At 38.9% G+C, this 27,677-nt stretch overlaps 1 protein-coding gene across 3 annotated transcripts in view; it reads left to right on the top strand.

Annotated features, from left to right (window-relative positions):
* The window catches only part of EML4 (EMAP like 4), a 160,054-nt gene extending 134,805 nt beyond the window's left edge, over positions 1-25,249 (top strand). For all 3 annotated transcript variants that reach the window (XM_081100907.1, XM_081100909.1, XM_081100908.1), the window contains 6 exons: positions 2,687-2,775; positions 4,844-4,941; positions 18,247-18,334; positions 18,830-18,928; positions 21,724-21,854; positions 22,526-25,249. In XM_081100907.1, coding sequence (XP_080957033.1) covers positions 2,687-2,775; positions 4,844-4,941; positions 18,247-18,334; positions 18,830-18,928; positions 21,724-21,854; positions 22,526-22,999 — 979 coding nt within the window. In that variant the 3' untranslated portion in view covers positions 23,000-25,249. The remainder of the gene's footprint in view (positions 1-2,686; positions 2,776-4,843; positions 4,942-18,246; positions 18,335-18,829; positions 18,929-21,723; positions 21,855-22,525) is intronic.
* The last annotated feature ends 2,428 nt before the right edge of the window (positions 25,250-27,677 follow it).

Here is a 27,677-nt window from a genome sequence, read left to right as displayed (position 1 = left end):
GGCAACACTGTAACCATTGAGCAACACTGGCCAGGGCTCGGGGGTGGTTTTTTAAATATAACTTTTTGAGGGGTTTCCAAAACGATAAAATTGTTTGCAGTTTTCCTAGTAAAATTAAACTAATTTGGAAACAGTATCAGTTGGGCTTCTCCAAAATAAAAATGGATAATTTTTGAATGCCTAAGAAGTTATGGTAAAGTTTACATAAATTCGTTAAAAACTGGAAACCTGACACCTGCAGAGTGGAGCTGTATCTCATTGTTCTTTAGGTATGTCTGTTTAATCTGAGTTGGAATATTTTGTTCCCTTACTGTGAGAGGGCAATTCACTTGGCATCAGCTTTGGCACTTCTTGGCTTAGAGGAGCATCACAGTGGAAGCCATAAAAGTTGATTAATGAAATACATTCTCAGAAGAAACCTTTAATCTATGGGAACTGTCCAATTGCAATAAAGTGTGTTTCTTATATACCTTTGAAATTGAAATGACCAGTAAACTTGTAGCATAGGCTTCAAATGCGAGTTTCCTACTTTTAAACTCCAGTATTTACAAATAGAAGCTATTTCTGTTACCTGGATAGAAGACAGAATTTGTGAATTAAGTTAGCTACCTGGAAGTTTCAACCTATGGCTCACAAGTTACTAAAATTCATTCATGAACATGTTTAGAGAGCAATTTTATAGGTAAACTAGAGGCCTGGTGCACGGGTTCGTGCACCAGTGGGGTCCCTCAGCCTGGCCTGCGGGGATCGGGCTGAAACCAGCTCTCTGACATCTCCCAAGGGGTCCCGGATTGCGAGAGGGTGCAGGCCAGGCCAAGGGACCCCACCAGTGCATGGTCAGGGCCAGGGAGGGACCACAGGAGGGCTCCAGGGCGTGTCCGGCCCATCTCGCCCAATCCCAATCTTGGCGGACCCCAGCAGCAAGCTAACCTACCAGTCGGAGCATCTGCCCTTGGTGGTCAGTGTGTGTTGTAGCAACTGGTCAAACGGTTGAATGATCAGTCGGACACTTAGCATTTTAGGCTTTATCATATACTAGTATATTATGTAGAATAGTTGGGATCTTTTCGTCTTTCATCTCCTACCTTGAATTCATTAAGGCATATGAAACAGCATCACTAAACTTGTGTTTTTTAAATTCTTTAAAGCACTATCCTCTCATAAATAGTATTTATTTTAATCTGAAAGATAAATGATCTCTTTCCAGATATTAGTTATATAATTAGTTTCAAAATTGAAAGGAACTGTCATTCTGATTTCTGTTACTGGCTTATTTTAGTGATAGAATTTTCCCATCTGAATAATTTAAAACAAAACTTGCTGCTTTTGTCCCATCCTATTACATGAGATTTAGATAGTAATTTTATTTTTCTAGTATTGTCCCATTTTCTCCACCCTAACCATTTCTTCCTGCACACTGCACTACTACTAAGTAATTCTTGCTAAAATATAGGTTTTATCATGTTCAAGACATTTTATATTAGTTCATTATTCATTTTACAAATATTTTTAATGCCTGATCTGAGCTAGGCAATGCTCAATTTTGAACTCCAACCAGCTCTACATACTGTCTATAACAGTGATGGCGAACCTATGACACACGTCTCAGAGGTGACACGCAAACTCATTTTTTTGGTTGATTTTTCTTTGTTAAATGGCATTTAAATATATAAAATAAATATCAAAAATATGTCTTTGTTTTACTATGGTTGCAAATATCAAAAAATTTCTATATGTGACACGGCACCAGAGTTAAGTTAGGGTTTTTCAAAATGCTGACACGCCGAGCTCAAAAGGTTCGCCATCACTGGTCTATAACCTGCCTTCTCTCACTTATCCAGCCTTTGGTTGTCTATCCTTAGTTCCCAGCCTTTTCTTATAGCTCATATCTTGCCATACTCTTCTGAAACACCATTTCTTCCTTTAGTGCTTTTAGATAAGTCATTTATGATGTAGTTGGATTTAAGTCATTGTTTTACTTCTCAAGAGGCTTTTACATTTTTACTTTTCCTATAAATGTGAATGAAGAACTATCAAATTTAGTTTCTCTGTGCATATGTTAAGGTATTGGAGAGGCAGAGTGCCCCCTGCTGGTTCCTTTGAAATCACACCAAATGAATGGCTGGCTGCCTTTCCCTCCCACCTTCACACTGTGCATGCTCCCTCCCACCTCCATAGCTGTGCAGCTTTCACTCCTCCTGCCTGGACTGCTGTACTTCTTTCCCTCAGGGTTCAGCTCAACCCATATCCTACATCCTATCCTCCTGCTACCATTCATTTTCCTTATGAGAGTTCCTCTACTAGACGTTCATAGTCAGCATCACTAAGATTGGCACTTGATTGTTTTGTTTTAATTGGCTCATTTCCTTTTCCCCACTTCTAGTATAATCTTCAGAAACACTGATCCTGTCATCTTATTCTATTTAGACTAATTAGCAAAGAAACGCTGTGGGCATTCAGTGAATACCTAAATAGAAATGAACATGCCTAGGCCCATATAAGTATATTTATATTGTATCTAGCAACATTTTGCAAAATGAACTCATCCTTCATTGGAAGAGGGAAACATGTCATACTTAAGAGTAATATTAAAATTTCTTAATTTTTAAAAAGGGAGAAATGATCAGCAACCATTTTTTCTATAAATGCTAATATCTGAAGGTTTTTTATTTTTACTTCTTAATAGGTGGTTTGTTCTGGATGCAGAAACCAGAGATCTAGTTTCTATCCATACAGATGGGAATGAACAGCTCTCTGTGATGCGCTACTCAGTAGGTGAGTAGATTTACCCCCACCCTGGCATTCACAGCATTTCTCTATATCTGCTTTTTTTACTTTCATTGAAACTGATTACTATATTCTCTGTCTAGAGTTGTAAAGTATTGAATATGTTTTCCCCAGAGTTTCCAATTAAACTCTGCTGCGAGAAAATGCAAAAAATCGGCTAAAGTTAAACAACATTCTAAATCAAGGAAACAAATTTATAATGAATTGTTAGACTGCATTCACAGTTGAAAGCAGAAAATAGTGCAATTACCCCATCCCACCCCCACCCCGACACAGACACACTTTCTGTTTTGGCACTAAACATACAATGTGCTTAGAATTTTGAATAGGTACTAGGTTGAATGTTACATCTATTTAGCAACCTTTTCTTTGTATATAAGAGAATATAAAAGAAATTATAGAATATTAAAAATATACAAATTTTATAGGCCCTTCAAGTTCTTTAAAATCTAGTGGCATTATTCTGGATTACATAGTAATGATTGTTTTATTAATTATATGAAACTAGAGGCCTGGTGCATGAAATTCATGCACTCGGGGGCGGGGGGAGTGTGCCTCATCCTGGCCTGCGCCCTCTCACAGTCTGGGAGCCCTCAGGGGATGTCCAACTGCTGGCTTAGGCCTGCTCCCCCTGTCCTTAGCGCTTCTGCAGAGGTGGGAGAGGCTCCTGCCACTGCCACTGCGCTCGCCAGCTGTGAACCCAGCTTCTGGCTGAGCGGTGCTCCCCCTGTGGGATCGGGCCGAAACTGGCTGTCCTACATCCCCCAAGGGTTCCCGGATTGTGAGAGGGTGTAGGCCAGGCTGAGAGACCCTACCAGTGCACTATCAGGGCGGGGGGGAAACATGAGAGGTTGGCCAGCTGGGGAGGGACCGCAGGAGGGCTCCAGGGCATGTCTGGCCTGTCTCCCTCAGTCCCGACTGGCTGGACCCCAGCAGCAAGCTAACCTACGGATCAGAGCATCTATCCCCGGTGGTCAGTGCATGTCATAGTGACTGGTTGACTGTTTGCCCCCTGGTAGTTAGTGCATGTCATAGCGAGCAATTGAGCAGCCTTAGCATATCATTAGCATATTATGCTTTGATTGGTTTTGAACAGCCAACCGGTTGACTGGACATTTAGCATGTTAGGCTTTTATTATATAGGATACTCAGCAACCCAAGAATTTGATAAGTTTGTTTAGCCTTGTTTGAATTAATCTTTATACTTTATTTAAAATGTTAAGTTTCCATAGTATTCCAATTTTCTTTTCCTCTTATTATTATGATTTTGATTCATAACTTTCTTTCCTGGAGTTAGAGTGACATTCACATATATTCAAAAATATATTCCAATAGTTGTTGGATTAGTGTGGGGTTCAGATGATCTTTTGATTGCTTCTTAGTTTTCTAAGTTGCTTCATAGGAAGGACTGAATACTATTCTCTTGAGAAAGGAAGGAAAAGTATTTGCTTCTGTCTATAAGCCTGACAAGAGTAGAAGCAGAAAAAGTTTTGGATTGGCTTTTTTCAATATTGTAGTAACAAGTAACTACTGCAAATGTAGCAGTTAATATACACAAACCAGTTGGACTTTATTGACCATCTGTTACATCAGTGGTTCTCAACCTTCCTAATGCCACGACCCTTTAATACAGTTCCTCATGTTGTGGTGACCCCCAATTTCATTGTTACAAATTGAACATAATTAAAGCATAGTGATTAATCACAAAAACAATATGTAATTATATATGTGTTTTCCCATGGTCTTAGGTGACCCCTGTGAAAGGGTTGTTCAACCCCTAAAGGGGTCGCGACCACAGGTTGAGAACCGCTGTGCTGCATAGTAAGTACAATAGAGGAGACCATAGAGAAGAGAACATAGCTCCTTCCCAGGAGAACCAACCCTGTATTTGGAGAGGTCCTATGTGTTCAGCTGAAGTGAGCAATTATATGCTCAGCTTGCCATATGAATACTGTGATTTAGACCCGTAAAAGCTGGTTAACCTCCACGGGGCCAGATTGTAGTTATATCAGTGTAGCTATTTCTCTAGTCAACACTCTTTCTTGCTTCATTCTAGATGGCACCCGCCTGGCTGTAGGATCTCATGACAACTTTATTTACCTCTATATAGTCTCAGAAAATGGAAGGAAATATAGCAGACATGGAAAGTGCACTGTAAGTAGAGAAGTAAGATAAATTGTGAGACTGTTGGAAATTTTTACTTTTGTTAAAAAGAGTTAAATGTTTACATTGATGTACCTGTTGTTTTCTGCCCTTTAAACTTTAATCTCCGTCTTTGAAAACTGAATTTACCTGACAGCAGAATATTGCAGTTCCCTGTGTACTATAGAAAGCTTTCTCCTTTGTTTAAAATTAAATCTTTATTGTTGAAAATATTACGTGTCCCTCTTTTCCCCCCATTGACCCCTCTAGCCTGTCCTCATTCCCCGCCCAAGGCCTTCACCACCCTTTTGTCTGTGTCCATGGGTTATGCATATATGCATACGAGTTCTTTGGTTGATCTCTTCCCATCCACCACCACCTTTCCTCAGAGACTCTACAGTTTGTTCCATGCTCCTATGTCTCTGGATCTATTTTGTTCATCAGTTTATTTTGTTCATACGATTCTACATATGAGTGAGATCGTGTGATATTTGTCTTTCTCTGACTGGCTTATTTCACTTAGCATAATGCTCTCCAGGCCCCTCCTTGCTGTCTCAAAGAGTAAGAGATCCTTTTTTACTGCTGCATAGTATTCCATGGTGTAAATGTACCACAACTTTTTTATCCACTTGTCTACTAATGGACACTTGGTCTCTTTCCAGATCTTAGGCATTATAAATTGCGCTATGAATATAGGGGTGCTTACATTCTTTCTGATTGGTGTTTCAGATCTCTTAGAATATATTCCTAGAAGTGGGGTCACTGGGTCATATGACAGTTCCGTATTTAATTTTTTTAGGAAAGTCCATACTGTTTTCTATAATGGCTGCACCAGTCTGCATTCCCACCAGCAGTGTACTAGGGTTCCCTTTTCTTCACATCCTTGTCAACACTTGTTGTTTGTTGATTTATTGATGGTAGCCATTCTGACAGGTGTGAGGTGATACCTCATTGTCATTTTAATTTGCATATCTGTGATGTCAGTGACTTTGAGTATTTTTTCGTATGATTCCTGGACATCTGTATGTCTGCTTTGGAGAAATGTCTATTTAGGTCCTTTGCCCATTTTTTAATTGGATTGTTTTGTCTTCCTTTGTTAAGTTCCTTATATATTTTGGATATTACCCCTTTATCAGATGTATCATTGTCAAATATGTTCTCCCATACAGTGGGCTTCCTTTTTATTTTGTTGGTTTCTTTTGCTGTACAGAAGTTTTTTATTTTGATATAGTCCCATTTGTTTATTTTCTTGTTAGTTTGCTTTGCCCTGTGAGATGTATCCATAAACATACTGCTATGAGAGATGTCTAAGAGTTTGCTACCTATGATTTCTTCTAGGATTTTTATGGTTTCATGACTACTTACTAAGTCTTTTATCCATTTTGAGTTTATTCTTGTGTATGGTGTAAGTTAGTGGTCTAGTTTCATTTTTTTGCAAGTATCTGTCCAATTATCCCAACACCATTTATTGAAGAGATTGTCTTGAGTCCATTGTATACTCTTGCCTCCTTTGTCGAATATTAATTTGAGTGTAATGGCTTGGATTGATTTCTGCGGTCTCTGTTCTGTTCCATTGAATTATATGTCTGTTCTTGTGCCATTACCAAGCTGTTTGGATTACAGTGGCTTTGTAGTATAACTTGATATCTGGTATTGTAATTCCTCCAACTTTATTCTTTCTCAGGATTGGTGCAATTATTCAGGGTCTTTTCTGGTTCTATATTTGGAGTATATGTTCTAGATCTATGAAATATGCCTTTGGTATTTCAATAGGGATTGCATTGAATCTGTAGATTGCTTTGGGTTGTATGGGCATTTTAATGATGTAATTCTACCAATCCATGAACATAGTATATTCTCCCACTTGTTTATGTCTTCCTCTATCTCTTTTTTTCAATGTCCTATAGTTTTCCAAGTACAAGGAGGTAAAACTCCTTGGCTAACTTTATTCACTAAGTATCTTAATTTTTTTGTTACAATGGTAAATGAGATTGTTTCGTTTCTCTTTCTGACAATTCATTATTGGTGTATAAAAATGCCATCGATATCTGGGTGTTAGTTTTGTATCCTGCTACATTGCCGGATTCTTTTATTAAATCTTGTCGTTTTTGTTGGAATCTTTAGGGTTTTCTGTGTACAATATCATGTCATTTGTGAATAATGAGAGTTTTACTTCCTCCTTTCCAATTTGGATACCTATTATTTCTTCTTTTGTCTGATCTCTGTGGATAGGACTTCTAGTACTGTGTTGAATAACAGTGGCGAAAGCGGACATCCCTATCTTGTTCCTGTAGGGGAAATGGTTTTAGTTTTTGCCCATTACCTATGATGTTGGCTGTAGGTTTGTCATATATGGCCTTTATTATGTTGAGATATGCTCCCTCTATTCCCACTTTGCTGAGAGTTTTTATCAAAAATGGGCGTTGTGTTTTTTCGAATGCTTTTTTTGCATCTATTGATATGATCATGATTTTTGTCTTTCAGTTTGTGATGTGTCATGTTTATTGATCTGTGAATATTGAGCCAGCCTTGCATCCCTGGAATAAATTCCACTTGGACATGGTGTATGATCTTTTTAATATATTGCTGGATCTGATTTGCTAATATTTTGTTGAGGATTTTAGCATCTACGTTCATTGGGAATATTGGCTTATAGTGCCTTTATCTGGCTTTAGAATTAGGATAATGCTGGCCTCATAAAAAGAGTTTGGAAGTGTTCCTTCCTCTTGAATTTTTTGGAATAGTTTGAGGAGGATAGGGGTTAGTTGTTCTTTGAAGGTTTGGTAAAACTCCCCTATGAAGCCATCCAGACCAGGGCTTTTGTTTGCTCAGAGTTGTTTTATTATTATTATTATTATTATTATTATTATTATTATTACTACATGTTTTCTGATTCTTCCCTGATTCAGTTTTGGGAAATTTTTGTGGGGTGTTTTTAGGAATTTGTCCATTTCATCTACATTGTCTAGCTTGTTGACATATAGTTGTTCATAATATTTTCTTTTACAACCCTTTGCATTTCTGTGGTGTCAGTTGTTACTTCACCACTTTCATTTTTGATTTTTTTTATTTGGGTCCTCTTTGTTTCTTGATGAGTCTGGCTAACAGTTCATCAATCTTGTTTATCTTTTCAAAGAACCAGCTCTTGGTTTCATGGATTTTTTTTTTTTAGCCACTATCTCATTTATTTCTGCTCTGATCCTTATTGTTTCCTTCCTTTTACTTTGTGCTTTTCTTGTTCTCTTTCTAATTATTTAAGTTGTAGGGTTAAAATAGTTTATTAATAATTTTTCTTGTTTTTTTGAGGTAGGCCTGTAGTGCTATGAACTTCCCTCTCCGGACTGTTTTCACTGTGCCGCAGCTTTCTCCTTTTGATGGGAGTTTAATACTTGTTTGTCTCGGACTAATTTTAAGGTGGTTTCTTAAAACTTTTTATCAGAAACCCTTAGAATAACACATTTTGAAAATGGAATGAGTCAGAAATGAAACAGTCACTCACTTTTAACCCAAATGTCCCATGTTCCTGCCCACCTTGGCATCCTGTATCGCCTCTCTGCTGCTAAAATAATTTATATAAATATTTGTCTGCATTAAGAAAATTAACATTTTCTTTAATTTGTTGCCATTTCAGATTGACAAGTTTATCACTTTACAATGAAGATTAGATTCAATTCTTTAAATATACTGACTACTTACCTTATGGCAGGTACTCTGCTAATGAGATAAATGTTCTAGGCACTGGGAATATATGAAAGATTTGTTCCTTGTCTTAAAAAAGGACATTTGAGCTGAGGACACGACGAGAAAGGCAGCTAGTATTCGGTCTTCTCACCTATAAGATGAGGATAATAGTTTCTGCTTCACTGGTTAAAACTTGTTAATCCATATAAAATACTTAGAATAGTGCTTGGCACATATATGTTGTTATATGTTAACTATTATTTTTATAGAAAATGAGGTAGCTTGATATGTATGATGTCAGGAGATTAATTTAGGATTAGCAAATCACTTGAATTAGCGATTATTGGCACAGATTCTTTAGCAGCCTTTATCGCAAAATAGTTTCAGGGTAATAAAAGAATTCATTTTTCTTTTCTTAATAAGCAATACCTAGGCCATTTACTTTTTGGAGAAGAAACATTTATATTTTTGTATATTTTGTATCATGTGCTAAAAATCAACCTATAATCTGGTCTACAAGCAACCTCAAAGTTTTAGACTTCATCCAAAATATTTTTGTTTGCCTTGACAGCAATTATGAATCATTTATTAATTTATTTAAATCTATCTTTTAGTCTATTTTTATTTATATACTAGAGGCTCGGTGCACGAAATTCGTGCACGGGGGCGTGGGGGGGTCCCTCAGCCTGACCTGCACCCTCTCCAATCCAGGAGCCCTCAGGGGATGTCCTACTGATGGCTTAGGCCCGCTCCCTGTGGTTCTCTGCTGTCTGCGGGGCCTGCTTGGCCGCTTCTGGATTGCCACAGGCAATGGCCAAGTGGGCCCTGCTCTCAGCAGCCACCCTTGGGACTGGAGGACTCCAGCAGGGCTGAGAGGACTGGCGCTGCCATCTTGTGGCTATGGGCGCCGCTGGCTTTCTGTTAGAGTGACAGTTAATTTGCATATTACTCTTTTATTAGATAGGATTTTTTTTTAATTGATTTCAGAGAGGGAGAGAGACATAGAAACATAAGAGAATCATTGATTGGCTGCCTCCTGCATGCCCCACACTGGGGATCAAGCCTGCAAACAGGGCATATGCTCTGACTGGGAATCCAACTGTGACCTCCTGGTTCATAGGTCAACCACTGAGCCAAGCCAGCCAGGCTCAATTTATTATTTTAATATTTGTGATATAGGGTAATATAATAACATTTCATTATGCAACATGATTAAATAAAATGTTCCACTGAAAGAAATTTTCAGATTACCAAAGTTTACCTTAATTAATTTTTACCTCAGCCTTTTTATAAAGTCCATGTCTTTAATAGACTGTATCAAGTATAATTTAATATTATGGTATAAAATTTTACAGGTAGCACGTACTCAGCATTAATTTTATGGATGAAGAGACCGAGTTTCAGAGGAGATAAATGACTTGCTGTTGGTCACATGCTGACATAGTGGTAGATATGGGACCTGAATCCTATTCTCATCGTAGTAGAGTAAACTTTCTCATGTATGATAATGCCTGGATTTATCACTATGTATATTGGACTGTGCTCTTACATCACAACTGATTCAGAAAGGGAGCAGCAATGTGTGACATTGGATGAGAATGACCTTGGAAGTGTTAAAAAATGGCAAGCTTATCAGTTGCATGAGACTTGGCCTTTTCTGATTGGGCAGCTTTTATCTTTTGAGCATTTCAAAGGATTATTTTGAGATATCCCTAGGAACTGTTAAAGTTTGTAGTACTGTTTGAGGCTGTAATGGAAGGGTCAGTTACTCCGCTTTTCTAATTATCTGTTTTGTCTTTGCTCCCAGCTGTCACTTCTTACTGTTTCCACCAGCTGGTCTTACAGTTTCATGTTTACTTCTCTTATCTGTTGTCTGCTATAAGACAGACAAAACTGGGCTAATGCTGGCTCTGCCACTTATTAATTTATGACTTTAGGAAAGTTAATTAACCTCTATGAGTATTAATACCATTATCTTAAAATTGGAGATTATAATAGTTCCTACTTTATGGGATTGTTGCGAAGATTAGGTCTTTGCTAAAATGTGGCTGCTGGAGCTACTCTCAGAGTTCCAAGTACAAATGCTGTTCTCTGTTTTATTTCCAATATTTTTCTGTTAGGAGTCAGCATTTCAGTGACCACCATAGCCACAGAAACATATTTAGAATTTCAGAATATGTCCCTCTGATAAATTATAACCAGGCAGTTGGAGCTTGTCCCTCTTCACAGCATCACGTTCCATGGGAATGTCAGTTGGGAAGATGACCAGCACCCAAGCACATGAAGAAGCAGTTGGTAGAGGAGGGCAGTTGGTCAGTCGGTGTGCTTGAGGAGGTCATTATAGGCCAAGACCTTGCTTGCAGTCTCAAGCTGAGAAACAAGACAAGATCATTTTAGAAAGATGGACTTATATCATCCAAGTTCTCCAAAGCTGGTGTCTAAAACATCAGTTTATAACAGGAACTGTAACTGGCAAGGAACTGAATCCTAGTTTCCTCTGATCAAATTTTCTTTCTATAAGCAAGCCTCAGGACTTCAGGTCATAATCAGAATGCTAGTTTATTCATTTAAAGTAAGATATATAATTGCCAAGGGGACAGGATGTGAGGATCCTCTAGACAGCACTTCCCTTTAAGCCAAATTATTTGGTCTGCCCCTGCCAAGGCATTAGGGGTGAGTTAATTAAATGTTGACCAAATATAGCAGGCTAATGTTTAAGTTGATAATTTTGAATGGCCCGCAAATGATGTCATAAATATCCAAATGACCCTTGGCAGAAAAAAGGTTCCCACCCCTGCAAGCAAAAGAGTGCATATGAAATCCGAGTATAATCAGAAGGTGAGTGAGCTCACAGTAGGGTGAGAGCTGCCACGGGGCTGGTCTTGGTTGCGGTCCCTCTGCTCTGGACATTAGGTGGGTACTGCTCACATTTGCCTCTGTGGCTCCTCTTTCGTTGCAGACCACCGTCCCCACACCCCTATTGAATAATACCGTCTTTGGATAGACTGATACATGCAGTCAGATTGTACCTCACTTTGGAGCTTTATGACTCTTACTTCTTTGCTTTTTTTTCTGATTTGATTTATGTTGATCCTAAAGTTTATGAGAGATTTAGGGGAGAAACCCAGTTGTAGTTTCCATAAACACACAAAACTTGCTCTTCATTCATTGAAATGTATTTCCATTTTCTACTGACCCCAGATATCTTTCATAATCTTCCTGAAGTTTATCCTTACCCACTTAAAATTTCAGTATTTAGAAAAACTTACCATGAACTCAAAATCTAGAGATTTGTTGTGTATTCCCTCTTCTATGTGTTCTTTAGAAACGTTGTATGACCTCATTTAGAATCATAAGTTGTTAAGCATATAAAGGGCAGAAAGCATTATCTTGTCGACATCCTCATTTGGTGAATAAGAAAAGTGAGGCAGCTGTAGCAGGAGCTCATTGATCACAGTCCTTGGCTTTGTGTCCTAATCCTTCTGAGCAAGCCAGTCTGAATTAATACAATTACCTTGTAGTATAAGTACCTGCGTAAACTAAGTAGTTTCTAAAAGTGATACAGACTGAGTTAAAACTTCGATGTGTCTCTGTTCAATCCTTGGGACTCTGGAAAACCTCAGCTAGGAGAGTCTAGATGAACACACCTTTGGTTTAATCTTTTTCACATATCATGCCACTTGCCTTTTCTCTCTCCCATTTCTAAACCCTTGCATTTAGTTCTAAGACAATCTTTGTCTTGTTAGGAGCAAATCAAAAAACAGGAGCAGTAGAAACAAGGACATTCCTCTTTTAGATAGAGCATGGCTCAGTATTTGCCTTTACAGATTAGTGCTCCCATGTGCTGCCTCAAAGGTTTATGTTAAGAGTGAATGAACAGATTTTCTGCTGAAGCTGCTCTCGTACTTGCTGTTACTGGCAAATGATGCCTTCTCACAAGCACACACATCAGGTTTGTTTACTGTACTAGTACGTGACTGGGCCTGGCCCAGTGATCTTCCAAGAAATAATTTGCTCTTCATGAACCTGGCCTCTGTGGGCCGGCTGAGGAGTTGAAGGGAAGAGAGGTGAGTGGAGCCATCCCGTGTACTCTTCCTCCATGCCAGCCTTTCACTTCTGGCCTGGTGGCTGCCTCTGCCCTGTCACTTCCGAGGTGTCCCTGGGAGCACACTATCTTCAAACCTCCCTCCAGCACACACTCCAAACCTCCGTGGCCTCCTCTGCGGCATTTTGTTCCTCTCATTACATCCTGTAGTTTAGAAGGACCTTTTTAATTTCACTTCCCATGAGAACTTCCATCTTCATAGTGTTTAGTAAATATTTTAAAAAGTGGTTTGACTAAATTACAGGATTCATGAATCTGTGATTGTATCCTAAATTCACTGTGTAAGCAGTTTGATTGTGTAACTGCTGCTATAGAAATCCTTTTAAGGCTTTGGATTCAGAAGCTGTTTTTACTTTGTCTCCTGCAAAGCCCTAGGATTTGGGGTTGGGGCTGGGGGGTGGGGCTCAAATGGATCTGATTTTATTTGCTTTACATACTGGGCTTCTCAAGTACGATTTAATATGACAAAAGGGTGTTAGCGCTAACAAGAACTTAAAGACTGCTGGTTAATGTTCTCAAAGATCCCTGAGTCTTTTGCGCTTTGAGTTTTGGGAGGTTTTAGTTCTATTCCTTTCCATACAGTGTTTCTTGACCTCAGCCTTTCCTGTACTGTTTTGAAAATGTACTGAAAAGGTCCTTAATTACTTATAAATTTCTTTTTTTAAATGCTACTTTTACATTGCTTTTTGGTCGTTGTCAGTGTTAAAAGAAATGAGTGAGAGATCAGCATGATTTCAGTGCTGGGTTTAATTTGGTCCAGAATCATCTGATCTGGATTTGAACTCTGGATTTGAACTTAATGCCCTATACATAGAAAGTAAATCTCAGGTAGCATTGTTTTGTTTTTTAATATATTTTTATTGATTTCAGAGAAGAAGGGAGAGAGAGATAGAAACATCAATGATGAGAGAGGCCCCAGCCGGTTTGGCTCAGTGGACAGAGTGTGGGCGCATTCAATTCCGGTCAAGGGCACGTACCGTGGTTGCAGGCTCCTCCCCAGCCTGTGCCCTGGTCAGGGCTTGTGCAGGAGGCAACCAATCGATGTGTTTCTCTCACATCGATGTTTCTGTCTTTCCCTCTCTCCCCCACTTTCCCTAAAAATCAATGGAAAAATACCCTCGGGCGAGGATTAACAACAACAAAAAAGATGAGAATTATTGATCAGCTGCCTCCTGCGTGCTCCCTACTGAGGATCGAGCCTGTAGCCTGGGCATATGCCCTGACCAGGAATCAAACCATGACCTCCAGGTTCATAGGTTGACGCTCAACCACTGAGCCACGCCAGCCAGCCTCCATTTCTTTATGTGACTTCAGAAGTTACTTCACCTATCTGCCTCCTATACTTTAATCAAGGTTGCTATGAGATTTAGAGCTGATAGTGTATGTAAGGAACTTAAACTTAATGCCCTATACATAGAAAGTAAATCTCAGGTAGCATTATTCTCGGTAACTAGATGAGCCCTGGGTTGTACCTAGGGGTGTTTTTAACATGAATTTAACATAAATCTATGAAAGTTCAAAATTATTTTCTAGTTATGGACAATTGTGTATTTACCTTGAAATAGTTTAGTTGTTCTGACTTACCTAAAGGTCCTATTCTGTGTGCAGTAGAATTAAGATTATTTTATTGTGCACCTCAGTGCAACATTGGCTTTCTGTTTGCCTCAAATTCCTGTGTATTTTTTAACACGGCTGCTCAAAGATCTGAACCTAGCAGATACAGTGTATCGAAGTTGCAGTGATGTACTAAAAATCAAAAGCATTATAAAGTCTGTTAGGTAGGCAAGTAGTGCTGGTAAAAATAAGTGTTCTTAATGCCAGGACTGTGGTAATTGAAAATACATATAAGCAAAGAAGACATTTTAACTGTCTACCTAGAAATCTTCAAGAAAATAATCCATAACACTGATGCAGTATTTCAGTAAGGCAGTAGGATTCAGTATTACTAATAACAGGAATTATAAAGTTGTCAGGGACTCGGGATCCTTCTTTCTTTCTACTCCATCATCCTCAGTAAGATGCTGCTGGGACTCCAGTCATCACATCCCAGTTGCAGGAGGAAAAGGCCCTCCTCCTCCTAAGTCAGTTCCCTGAAATTGTTCTGGGAGCCCCACTGAATGACTTCTGCCACCTCTGGCTGCAAAAGAGTTTAGGAAATAGTGCCTTAGCTGGGCATGTAAGGAAGGGGCAGCCTGGATTAAATAAACAACTAGTGTCTACACTCTAAAGATCCGCTTTCTCTCAAACCAACAAAAGCACATCAAAACTACAGTGGAGGAAAACCCTATTCGAAAGAGCAACAGAAACCTTAGATCAGCGGTTCTCAACTTGTGGGTCACGACCCCTTTGGCGGTCGAACGACCCTTTCACAGGGGTCGCCTAAGACCATCCTTCATATCAGGTATTTACATTACAATTCATAACAGTAGCAACATTACAGTTATGAAGTAGCAACGAAAATAATTTTATGGTTGGGTCACAACATGAGGAACTGTATTTAAAGGGCCAGAAGGTTGAGAACCACTGCCTTAGGTGCTTTGTAGATAAATGTAGCAAGAAAAGCACAGGAAGCTAAGTAAAACATGGCTAAAAGACAAAACGGAACTATAAAAATAGAGACATGTTTCTAGATGAAAACACTTGATAAAAATATCTTTCTCTGCAAATTATCCTCTAAATTTGATGCACTCTTAGGTTTTCAGCATGATATTTATGAGCTTGATAAAATGGTCCTGAAAGTCATCTGAAACTTTCCACATACCACGAAACTATCACAGTTGGCTGAGAGTAGGCAAATAGACTAATGGAACAGAAAGAATCCAGAAACAGATCTCTGCTATGTGGAAATTTGCTAGGTAATTAAAAAGATACCTGAAATCAGTAGAGAAAGAATGAACTGTTCTCTACCTGTATTATCTAGCATCACAGCTACTAACCACAACTTTCTGCTTATTAAGTTCAGTTCCCTGGAGTACTGGCCACATTGTGAGCACTCAGAAGCTACAGATGGCTAGTTGCCACTGCATTAGACTGCACAGAAACATTTTCATCACTGTGGAAAGTTCCATTGGACACATCGTTATAGATGGTGAGGGGACACCTGGATACCTACTAAGGAAAATAGATCCCTAACTCTGGGCTTTGGTACGGTTGCAACCACTGAGTAGGTGATCCTCCATGCCATTAACAAAGATTTAGCTAAAATATTTGATTTTTCTGTAGTAGTATTTTGGGCTTCATCATATGTGATTATTATTGTAGTCACATCATTCAGCTAGTTAATGGCAGAAATGAAGGTGCCAGCTTAGAAAATACTGTTTCTTTTTAAGGAGGTATGCAGGGTCTTGCTCCCAACTGTGTCTCTGGCCTTGCGGTGATGTCTGAGGCTCTTTGCCCACAAGCTGTGCATGTACCTTCCATGGCCTGTGAGTTGAGTGGGCAGGGACATGCTGAGGTGGTGTCTGGGAAGGTTGCATTACAGACCCCCAGCCGCTGCATTCCAGCTTTTTTTCGCTTATATACTGGAATCCATATCAGAGGGAAAATATTGTCCAATATGAACTGATAACTTCCCCAAGGTCTTTGCTGTTTTTTCTACTTGAATCTTTTGCGAATACTTTACATTGATTTGCCTTCTAAATATGTTGTGTCCAACACAGATGTTACATGAATATTATGTATACATACAACGCTTTTGATCTTCTAAGTAATGCTATTAAAGAGATTCAGATAATTTTTATATACTTCTGCATTAGGATGAGTAGTTCTTGGGCAACTGTACTTCGTCATGACTGATCTGTTTAAATCCTTCACTCGTGTAGCAGAAGTTTTCTTCTCTTAGAAGCACGGCTTCTACAGATGCCAGAGCAAGGCATCAGATTCATGTGAACTATGAAAAGGATATGTGTGGCCCTAGCCGGTTTGGCTCATTGGATAGAGCGTCGGACTGGGGATTAAAGGGTCCCAGGTTCGATTCCGGTCAAGGGCATATACCTTGGTTGCAGGCACATCCCCAGTAGGGGGTGTGCAGGAGGCAGCTGATCAATGCTTCTCTCTCATCGATGTTTCTAACTCTCTATCCCTTTCCCTTCCTCTCTGTAAAAAAATCAATAAACTATATTTAAAAAAAAAAAAAAAAAAAAGAAAAGGATATGTGTGAACCTGTCCTTCTGCTGTATTCAGAAAATACCCAGTAATCACATGTCTTTCTGGTTTTGAAAACTGATTTCTTACTAAGTTGGTAGGCCTGTGTGCCTAGCAAGGGATTCCCAATCTGTTTTCCAGTATACCACCTAATCTCCAGTGACTTCAGGAAACTTCTTTAGCTTTCAAATTCATATAATTTAAATTTATTTAAATGTATAAATATATGTATTTGCCATGCAGTGCTGTGGGGAGATCGTAGCTCCAGAGAGGTTTTGGGACATGTCATTAGATTTCAGAAGGGTAAGAGAATAATTAGAATACTTTGTATAAATCATTAAAAACTATGCCTAAAGTATTTTGAATTTATTAACTTAAAAAATAAAACCACATGCACAGAAAGCTAGTAATTTAAAAAGTATATTAGAAATTAAGTATGTTTTACCATAGACTGTAAGAGATGAAAAGTGATTTTGAGTCTCCATCGACTTTGGTAAACCAATAAGACCTGTGATTTATCTGAAGTAGTTTATTGGAAATCGGCTGCGTATATGTGATGCCAACAAAATAACACCATTTAGGAGGTGTTGAATTCCCACAGTATTAGTAAAACCTAAGCAGAAAAAGATCACTGTCTTCCTGTTTAAGGAATGTTGTAAGGAGTCAGGTGATTATATCAGATCCAGCTGTTCCGAAGGAGTACAGTGTTGGGTGACTTCCAGAATATTCTTTGGAGATAGTGATCTAGGACAGCAGTCGCCAACCTTTCAGACCTCACGGACCACTGGTTGGCGACCACTATTCTAGGAGACTGTTGTATGTGTGCCTCTGGGATGTGCCTTGGATACTCAAGAAGCAGTCCAGGAAAACTGTACTCTGTGAACACCCTGAGACCAATACTTCATTCTCAAAAATGAAGTGACTCTAAAACAGGGACACCAGTGATCTGAAATCTGGCCTAAGGGTTTGGTACCTGTCACAGTGTCCTTTAAGACACAAGTTTTCAAGACTGTCTTTCTTGGAAGTTCTTGACAGATAAATAGTTGCTGTATCTAAGAGGGGAGGCCAACAGGATGCTCCCAAGTTCCCCGTGTTCGTTACCCTTTCCCCTGTGGTGAGGCCTCTTTAGCTGGAATTCTGCCTGAACTCCTCATGTATCACTGGCATCTTCGCATACCTGCATCTTTGACTCCCAGTGAGATAGAGTGAAAAGGGACTAAAGGGTTGCTGTGAGCCCTGTTCAGTTCTATAGGTTGTGATACTGCTGTCTATACATTAGGAATTCCAGGTGAACGGCTACTCACAAAACAGTATTGGCTAATTATTGAACTTTTTATTATTCAAATTCTACGTGCTTTCTAATAGGTGATCTATCTACTGTTTCCTAGGGACATTCCAGCTATATCACACACCTTGACTGGTCCCCAGACAACGAGTATATAATGTCTAACTCGGGAGACTATGAAATATTGTACTGTAAGTATGAATGATCATGTATGGCTGAGGGTGTCTGCCAGGGGCACTAATGAGTGGGCTGTATGCAATCTGAATTGTGCGGAGCATGCATGTTGGCCTCTCTAGCCTGGCAGCATATGTTATTCTGAGCTAAGGAATGACAATCTCAAATGTGCTTCACTTCTCCAAAAAGGTAATGAGTTAATTTAAATGTGCAGACATGTCATAAGAAATTAACTTGGCAAGATTGATGCTGCTCTGAATGGTTTTGTATTTACTCTTTCTGGTGATGGGAAAAAGTATAATGGATGGACATGTAGGCTTTTTTAAAGAAAAAGAACCTTCAGTGGGAAACAATTTGTACTTCCAGAAACCATGCTTTAAACTCTTTTCCTTTTTAAATGTATCTTAATGTTTTTCACTGTATGGGTTATAAATCCAAGTAAATGTGGCTAGTTTGAATCATATACATTTATACACAAGCACTGATTATACTTCCTGTTTCTAAATTTAAAGGGAACATTACAGACAGCTGCAAACTAATCAGGAATCGATCAGAGTGTAAAGACATCGATTGGACGACATATACCTGTGTACTAGGCTTTCAAGTCTTTGGTAAGGACGTGATACCTGATGGAAAAAGGCTGTGGAGTTTTGTAGATAATTATTTGCCTGAATTCCTAAATGAAATAGTCTATATCTGTTCTTTAGTGTTATCACTATGAATGCCAGATTCAGAGAAATTAAACCGATACAAGGTTTGTTCTCTGCAGAATCCAGAATTCTGGCCCTTGATAAATAAGAGAAAGGAATCTATCTATATCTATATCTATATCTATCTATATATATATATGTGTGTATATATATATATATAGATAGATATAGATATAGATATATAGATATAGATATAGATATAGATATAGATATAGATATAGATATAGATATAGATATATATAAAAAGCCAGGGGCCATCACATCCAAAACAACCAAACGGATGACTGAACCGGCTAGTGGGGCAACAAGGCCGGCAGGGGGTAAGGGACAACCAAACGACTAAGCAGCAGGCTGTGTGGGGGCGACCAGGCCGGCAGGACGGGCAGTGAGGGGCAACCAGGCCTGCAGGGGGGCCAGTTAGGGGCGATCAGGCAGGCAGGCAGGTGAGCAGTTAGGAGCCAGTGGTCCTGGATTGTGAGAGGTGTGTCCGACTGCTGGTTTAGGCCCGATCCCCAGGATCCCCTCAGGGGTCCCAGATTGGAGAGGGTGCAGGCTGACACCCCCACCCCCACCCCACTGCCCCATGCACAAATTTCGTGCACCAGGCCTCTAGTTTTACATAATAGACAGAGTGCCTGTCCATTTTTTTTCTCTAAGTGAAAACTGAAACTTTTAAATTTGTAAAGGCATTTTTATAACAGCTTTATTGAGGTATCACTCACTTTAAAAGTGCACCTAAAGTGCACAATTCAGTGGTTTTAGTATATTCACAGTTGTGCTTCTGTCATCACTAATTTCAGAACAGTTTCATCACCCCAAAAATAAACCCTCCACCCATTCGTAGTCACTCCCACCTCCACCCCATAGCAACCACTAAAATCTATACTTCCTGTAATGGTCTATTCTGGATAGTACTTATAAATGGAATCATGTAATATGTGATCCATTGAGACTGGCTTTTTCATTTAGCATATTTCAAGTTTCATCTGTACTGTAGCATGGATCAGTTCTTCATTTTATGGCTGAATAAGAGCTGTTGTATGGATATACCACATTTTGTTTTTCCATTTATCAGTTGATGGACATTTGAGTTGTTTCCACTTTTCAGCTATTATAAATAATGTTGCTATAAACAAGCATGTGTAAGTTTTTGAGTAAGCATGTTTTCTTTTCTCTTGGGTATGTACCTTGAAGTGGAATTGCAAGGTCAAATGGTAACTGTGTTTAACCTTTTGAGGAACTGCGGGACTGTTTCCCAAAGTGTCTGCACCATTTACATTCGCACCAGCAGTTGGGGTTTGGCTTCTCCACATCTTGTCAGCAGTTGTTATTGTTAATTTTTGTATGTGAATGTCCAGTTGTCCAAGCACCATTTGCTGAAATAAAAAGGCAGTATTAGTAGCTATTATTTAAAGATAAAATTTGGAGATCCTTATCTGATGTTTGGACATTCCTAGAAATCTGTCCTGATAGTTTTCTAACTAAGCCTTTCCCAGTCTGTAGGGGTCCTTCTGAAAAAGTTAGATGGTAAATGGAAAAGTTAAAATAATAAAGCTGTGTTTGCAGAAAATTAAAAATAAATGTTATACTCAGTAAATAGAATAAAAAGGTTGTAGCACAAATACCTAAAGCAATACCCAAAATATTAATACTTTTCCTTTTAACAAGTCTATCTCTGCCTTCTGAAAACGGCTCTCAGATCCAGCATAAGTATAGATCTGAACACTTCTTTGTGCTGTGTGCATTGGAAAAATAATCCATTGTAGCTGCTTGTTCTAAATACAGCTGCTGTAGAGATGGAGAAGCCTACTAGGCTAGGAAGAAATGAAAAACAAAATAACCCTGACTATTCCATAAACAATTTCATTATTCTGGATGAAACGAAGGCAGTGGCCAATAACTAATAACTTACCTAGTTATTTTAATGAAGCAATATGTAATTATTATTAGTTCAGAAGTGTTTCAATTTATTTTGCCAAATTTATCAAACATAAGTGTTCTCTAGAGTAGCATTGAACCACAAAAGGCCAGCACTTCAACCCTATGTATTCCATAGTTTTAATCTAGTCTAATAAAATTCTGTGGTATGTTGAACATAACCACCAATGCCTGATAAAGGTTAAAATTAAATTTTCTATGTCTTATCTTTGGACATCAATAATAGTTACCAGAAAATTCTATGGGATATCAGATAGACTAGCTCTCCGTGAGGTTTTCTTTGAAGTGCCTCTCTGTGAGAGAGGATGTAAATTTTACACAGCTTACCCAGATTCCACTTCGAAGAATTAGTGAGTCCCACAGCTTTGTTTCTGCACCTTGCTATACGAGTCACTGAGAACGTCATGAACTCTAACTAGAAACCTGAAAAAGGAAGAGCTTATTGGTGAGTTAAACTTAAAACTAAAATTACTTTAGCACCACCTGCTGGTTACTAGTGAGTACTTTTGCATCATTAAATTTTCCATCATAAAGCTATTTAGATTTATAATTTTATTATTAGTTAGACTTTGGGTAAAATATTTGAATAAAGTGTTGAGCCACTAAGAAATTGTAAGGGGAAGATGTTAGCAGCTAAGAGTTTGAACACAGATGAAAATTAGTAAGATCCTGAAATTAAATAAACCTATGTAGCATCACAGTTATCAGTTATATTTTTCAGGCTAATTCTTCTGCACCCCTATGTTCCCATATCAAAGGTGTCTGGCCAGAAGGATCTGATGGGACAGATATCAATGCACTGGTGCGATCCCACAATAGGAAGGTGATAGCTGTTGCTGATGACTTTTGCAAAGTCCATCTGTTTCAATATCCCTGCTCCAAAGCAAAGGTAAAATTAATTTAATAAAAATTAGCATTATGGTGCCTTTTGTTTGATGATAATTTTGTGTCAGTGGCACAAAAGTATTTGTAGGGTTACTAATCACTGTCCATGATACTGAGATGCACAGGGGGAGAGCAGGGCCACCTGTTGTCAGTGTCCAGGCATTGCTTGTCTTCTCTTTCCTCAATAAGGACAAGAAGATAATTATAGAAGGCAGCTGATGACGGTTTATTCATTTTTGTTTATTGTGCATTTGTTTACATATTGGCAATTTTAAATTTCTCATAAACATATTTTGTTACATCTATGATCAGCATTATAAAACTCCTGAGAGCTACTTCCTAAATCACCTACAATCCTGTCAACCTAGTAAATTCTTCCCTGGCCATCCAGTAGAATAGTTACTAATTATACCAACTTTTTCTCCAAAAGAGATGGGCTTTTATTATTTTAGCTGTATAGTCTAAAGTATACATGTCTAATTATTATGCTTTATTTCTTCTAAATAAACAGTATTAAAGGGAAATTACTGCTAGTTTTATTCCTCAGATTTGATGACTCGTGGCTTTGATTTCCTGTTTTATGAGCTGAATTACCCCTTTACCTTGTCACCTCCATTGCTGTAAGCAGGCATGTAAGAATGAATTTAACTTTCCTGTCTGATTTATTTCATATAGGCTCCCAGTCACAAGTACAGTGCCCACAGCAGCCATGTCACCAATGTCAGTTTCACTCATAATGACAGTCACCTGATTTCAACTGGTGGAAAAGATATGAGCATCATTCAGTGGAAACTTGTGGAAAAGTTGTCTTTGCCTCAAAATGAGATTGTAGTGGATACTACTTTAACCAAAGCCCCCATCTCTTCCATTGAAAGTGTCATGCAATCTGGCACTCCCACACCGCCTCCTTCCCAGCCCTTAAGTGAGACAGCTGAAGCAGCAAGTAGAATAAGCAATTCTCCCACACTTCTGGAGAACAACCTGGAACAGACTGTGGAGCCCAGCGAAGACCACGGTGAGGAGCAGAGCGAAGGGGGCAGTGAAGACCTCAGTGAGCCTGTTGATGAAGAGCCATCCAATGAGATGAGCCAGGAGCAGAGTGAAGCCCCTCCTACTGAGGACCAGCAAGACCCTGCACCTCTGTCCTAACACCAGGGCTTGAGTGTATGTGATATTGAGCTAGAGTTCAGATAACAGGACAGGAAGTGATGGAGGATCGCTACTGACCAAGATTTTGGTTTCCATGTGATCAGTGTTCTTCAGTAGAATTATCTTCGATCAAATGGAACCGACCTAAAGGTCCGTTTTGGTGTGCATTGAAGATGAACCAAACTTAATAGTAGGAAAGAGTGAAACGTTATGTCTCAGAAATTGTGTGTGTGAGTGGTGTGATGTCAATACTGGAAGCAAAACAGCAGTTGTATTGATTTAAAACAAACCCCTTGTTATCTGAACATGTTTTCTTGAGGAACAACCAGAGGCATCACAAATACTATTACTCATCTACTGGCTCAGACTGCTACTTTTCTCCTGATGCAGAAAAAGAAATCAGAAAAGAAAAAAGGAAAAAAAAGCTCCTTAACTGAGATATCCTCCTACCCCAAATGTGTAGTGGAAATTTGTCAGTTAAGAAAAACTCAGTATTGCCACTGGCAGTGGAGTTGCCTTCTTGAATAATAATGCCATTTCCTACACTACGGTAGATATCCAGGTCTGCTTGTTAGTCTACTGTATAGGTGCTGCCTTTCCTAAGTCAGAATGAGGAGCAGTCTGTTAGTTTCTTGTGTGCGAGTCTATTTTATCCTAGAACTAAGAAAGCAGTGGTTTGTTACAGAGCTTTTAATGTATATTAAACCATTGATACGCAGAAATAATGGATTCCTCCAAGGATTCCTTTACTGGCCTGAACATTTTTAAATGTTAGGCATTTGTGGGGATGGAAGGAAAAAGAAACCGTATGCCTATAAAACTAAATTGTAATTACTAGGCTAATTTTAGCTTAGACTTCAACATAATTTGTTCCCTCAACAGCAGAAATATAAATACAGTAAGTTTAAATTATTGAATTGGTGCTTGAAGTTTATTGGCTTAGCTGTAATTTTTACACAGATTAATGATATGAGAGATAAGTTACTCAGCAAATTGCAAATTCTTTTTTACAGAAGTGTGAATAAACAGTCATAATTCTTTTTATAAATTGCGTACTTAACAGACTTGCTATATATGGTCATTTTTCTCTGGTGGAAGTTGCTATAAGCCTTGCAATTATAATGTGGTTATCTTCTGCTAGTTTAGGCAATGCATGTATTATTATGCATTGGATAGTAGTTTTTGTTTTTAAGTTTTGTCAGATGACTTTGTTTTTAAGTATGTGTTTCCCTACTTTAAAAATAATTACTGACAAATACTCATTTCCTATGTTTGTTTATACTTGGATTATAAAAAAAACTTTTATTTTTTAGCTTGCTGCAAGTTTTGATATCTTTTTTTTTTGTTAGAATATGTTTAGAAACTTTGGATGAGTTCAGAAGTCTTAAGTATGCAAGTGTTTACGTGATTGTGCCATTCCAAAGTGCATCAGAACTGTCATTCCCTTCTAGTATCTTCTCAGGAGTAATACAGATCAGGTATTTCATCATCATTTGGTAATATACAAACTCCAGTGAACTCCCAAGGACACTCATAACATGTATATTCACGTGCTGTATGTAAGGGTGTGGGTATGTGTGAAGGGGTAAGTCTTGACACTTACTCTGTGTTTGTGTGTATCTCTATATAAGCAGATATACACCACATTGAAAATATTCAATGTATATCTCTAGGTGTATAGATATATGTTCGTGTGTATCTCTTTCCTTTTGTTTACAACTGTTCAAAAGAAACCTCAAAGTAGCTCTCTTCAACAGAAGAGAGGTAGTTTCCAAGCAACCCATTTTTTTTTAGTGTGTTCTGTACATAATTATCAGAGAGCATCAGTATCAGGCATATGTAAGGCATATATACTTGCCTATTAGCAGTGGTGACTAAATTATCAGGTCAGCATGTGCTTTTCCCTACAAGAAAAATACTATAAGATGAACAAGTAGAAAAGCATTTCTTCAAGCTCTCAGTGATAACCAGGGAGTTTATGTGGGCACATCAGTCACCTTTGGGGTTGCTGTGTACAATGAAATTTATAATCGTGATACTCTTGGGTGGTAGTTTTAAGACACTACTAATACGCAGAAAGCGTTCCAGCTCTTGCTGGCAACTACTGTTTAACAGTCAATCAAATCTGTGATAATGGTTGGAAGTGGGTGGGATTATGAAATTGTAGTTTTTAGAAAAACTTGTGAATGAAAATGAATCCAAGTGTTTCATGTGAAGATGTTGAGCCATTTCTATCATGCATTCCTGTCTCATGGCAGAAAATTTTGAAGATTAAAAAATAAAATAATCAAAATGTTTCATTTGTCTCTCTAAATGTACCTTAAACTCTTTCTTCACTTATATTGCTAGTTGCCATGACTGTCCCCTTTTTAGAAAACATGACAATTATTAGTTGATCACAGTTGCTATTACGGATACAACCATTCTGGTAGTAGTAAACTCCATCTCATAATATTATAGGAAATTACTTCTGATTGATGCTTCCATTTAATAAGGAAATAGCTTCATTTTAATTTACTTCATGTCTATACTTTCTCTAATGTTTACCATTGGATAATCCTAGTGATCCTGATTCCACTGCCTCCCAGTATTAGCCTTTGTTAAATCCTTGAGCTCTGTAGGACCCTGTATCCCGATTTTTCCATCTCTCCCATGTTGCTTAGTGACAAGGATCCCGTGTACACCACAACCATAAATTGGCTGCTACATACTTTCTTTTTGAAGAGTTAGATTGAGAGTATTCCATCTATTCCCCAGCTTTATAATCAAGGAAATGACGGTATTCATCATTACCTTATTCACCTTTGGTGACTGACAGAGCCACTCACATATACAGGCATACCTCGCTTTATTGCACATTGCAGATGTTTTTTGTTTTCTTTACAAATGGAAGGTTTGGCAGCCCTGCATCAAACAGATCTATCAGCACAATATTCCAATAGGTTCAGGTGATGCTTAGCATTTTTTAATTAGGTATCTTTTTATATGTATTGCTGTTGTACACTTAGACTACAGTATAGTGTAAACATAACTTTTGTATGTACTGGGGAACCAAAAAATTCATGTGCCTCGCTTTACTGCAGTGGTCTGGAACCAGACCTTCAGTACCTCCACGGTATGCCCATACGAACTAACCCATGAGAGCTGTCCTGGAGTAGGAGTTTCTCTTTCACCAATTCTGAAACAAAATGGCCGATGGACACCAGACAAACCCACTTAAACAGTGTGACTGAGGTGCTGGCGATACTGCTAGAAGAAATTAGGTTTCCAGCTTAAAGCTGGAACTAAAAGGAAGAGGAGTAAAGAGAACATGTTTGGGACAAAGAAGACAGGCTGAAGAGCAGCCCCTGTGCGGCCAAGCATGCCCAAGCACCCTGGTTCATTTAGTGATGGGGGTGCGGGGGGGTTAGTTACCCTGTAGGCCGGGAGGTTGTTGGGAAGATTTCGTAACTGACCGTGTTCATTTACCCAGATAAGGGCCACGCCAGGACTTCATGTTTTATAGCTTTAAAGCTCACTCTTCTTCCACTCATACTGGGAGGAAGACTTTCTTTAGAAACAGGTAGCAAGCGGGAATGGATGAGAGTACAAATTCACAGATTTGGGGAAGATAAGCGAAACAGCAGAGTGTCTGTCAGTCTCAAGCCTCAGGTTCACCTTTTCCAAAGGAAACCTGAATTTCTACTCTGCCCGCATTAACAGGCCTGTACAATAATCCTAAATGCTCTGGTAAAGAAGATAAAGGGGGAAAAAGAAGTAATCCCAAATGGAGTAAAGAAAGCCTGTCGCCTAGAAATGTCAGTGTGTTTTGTTTCTGTACCTATGGGTGGCGTCCTCAGGAGACCAGGGCTCACTGAACACATTATTATTGGGTCCTTTTTTTTTTTGTACTTCACCAATCCAGAGTCTGGCAGAAAATCTCAATTACCACTTCTATATCTCAAAGGACAAAAACATGAAAAAATGGGCAAAACCAAAAAACAACCAAAGTACTCAATAATTAAAATATGGTATATCCATATAACTAAATGCTATTCAATGATAAGAGCTAACACGTGCTTTACGTGCAGCCCCATTATCTCCATTTTACAGAGAAGCCAGGTTACACTATAAGCAAGTAGCTGCACCAAGATTTGCAGCCAGGTCCTGCTAGTGCACTAAAGACATTTGCTGTAAGACAATAAGCTAGTGATTACTACAGGAAAGAGACTAGAATGATTCCGCTCCTGGTAGGAAGAATTTAAGACCAGCATAAAAGAAGAACTACAGAAAGTGATTAGACTTTGCAAAAGGCAGTTTGGGGCTCTGAACAGTGTCACAAAATTGAAGGGACCTGCTTGTGCACAAGTCCCCTCCTTCCACCCCTTCAGCCAAGTGCAGAGCAGAGGAGCTCCCAGCCTAACCTCACATTCTGACACCTGCTGCCAGTGACTGCCTGCTCTTCCTGCTTTTGTTGGCCAGAGTTGCACATGAGTACCAAGTCCTTACTGCTCCATTTAAACCTATTTGTACAGAGATTCTGCTTCCTTATTTTCCAACTTTTGAGCAATTTCCATTTCACAAAAAAAGCATGGCAGCTTCTGTCAGTGACCAAGTGCTTTTCCCACACTGCCTCATTCCCCATCTCTCACTGCCAGTGGCAAGCCTGGAGGTTCTCCCAGCCCCACGCTAGGCCACT

Source organism: Myotis nattereri, assembly GCF_964212035.1.
Source record: "Myotis nattereri genome assembly, chromosome: 10".
Classification (NCBI taxonomy): domain Eukaryota; kingdom Metazoa; phylum Chordata; class Mammalia; order Chiroptera; family Vespertilionidae; genus Myotis; species Myotis nattereri.
This window is presented reverse-complemented; position numbering and strand designations above follow the sequence as displayed.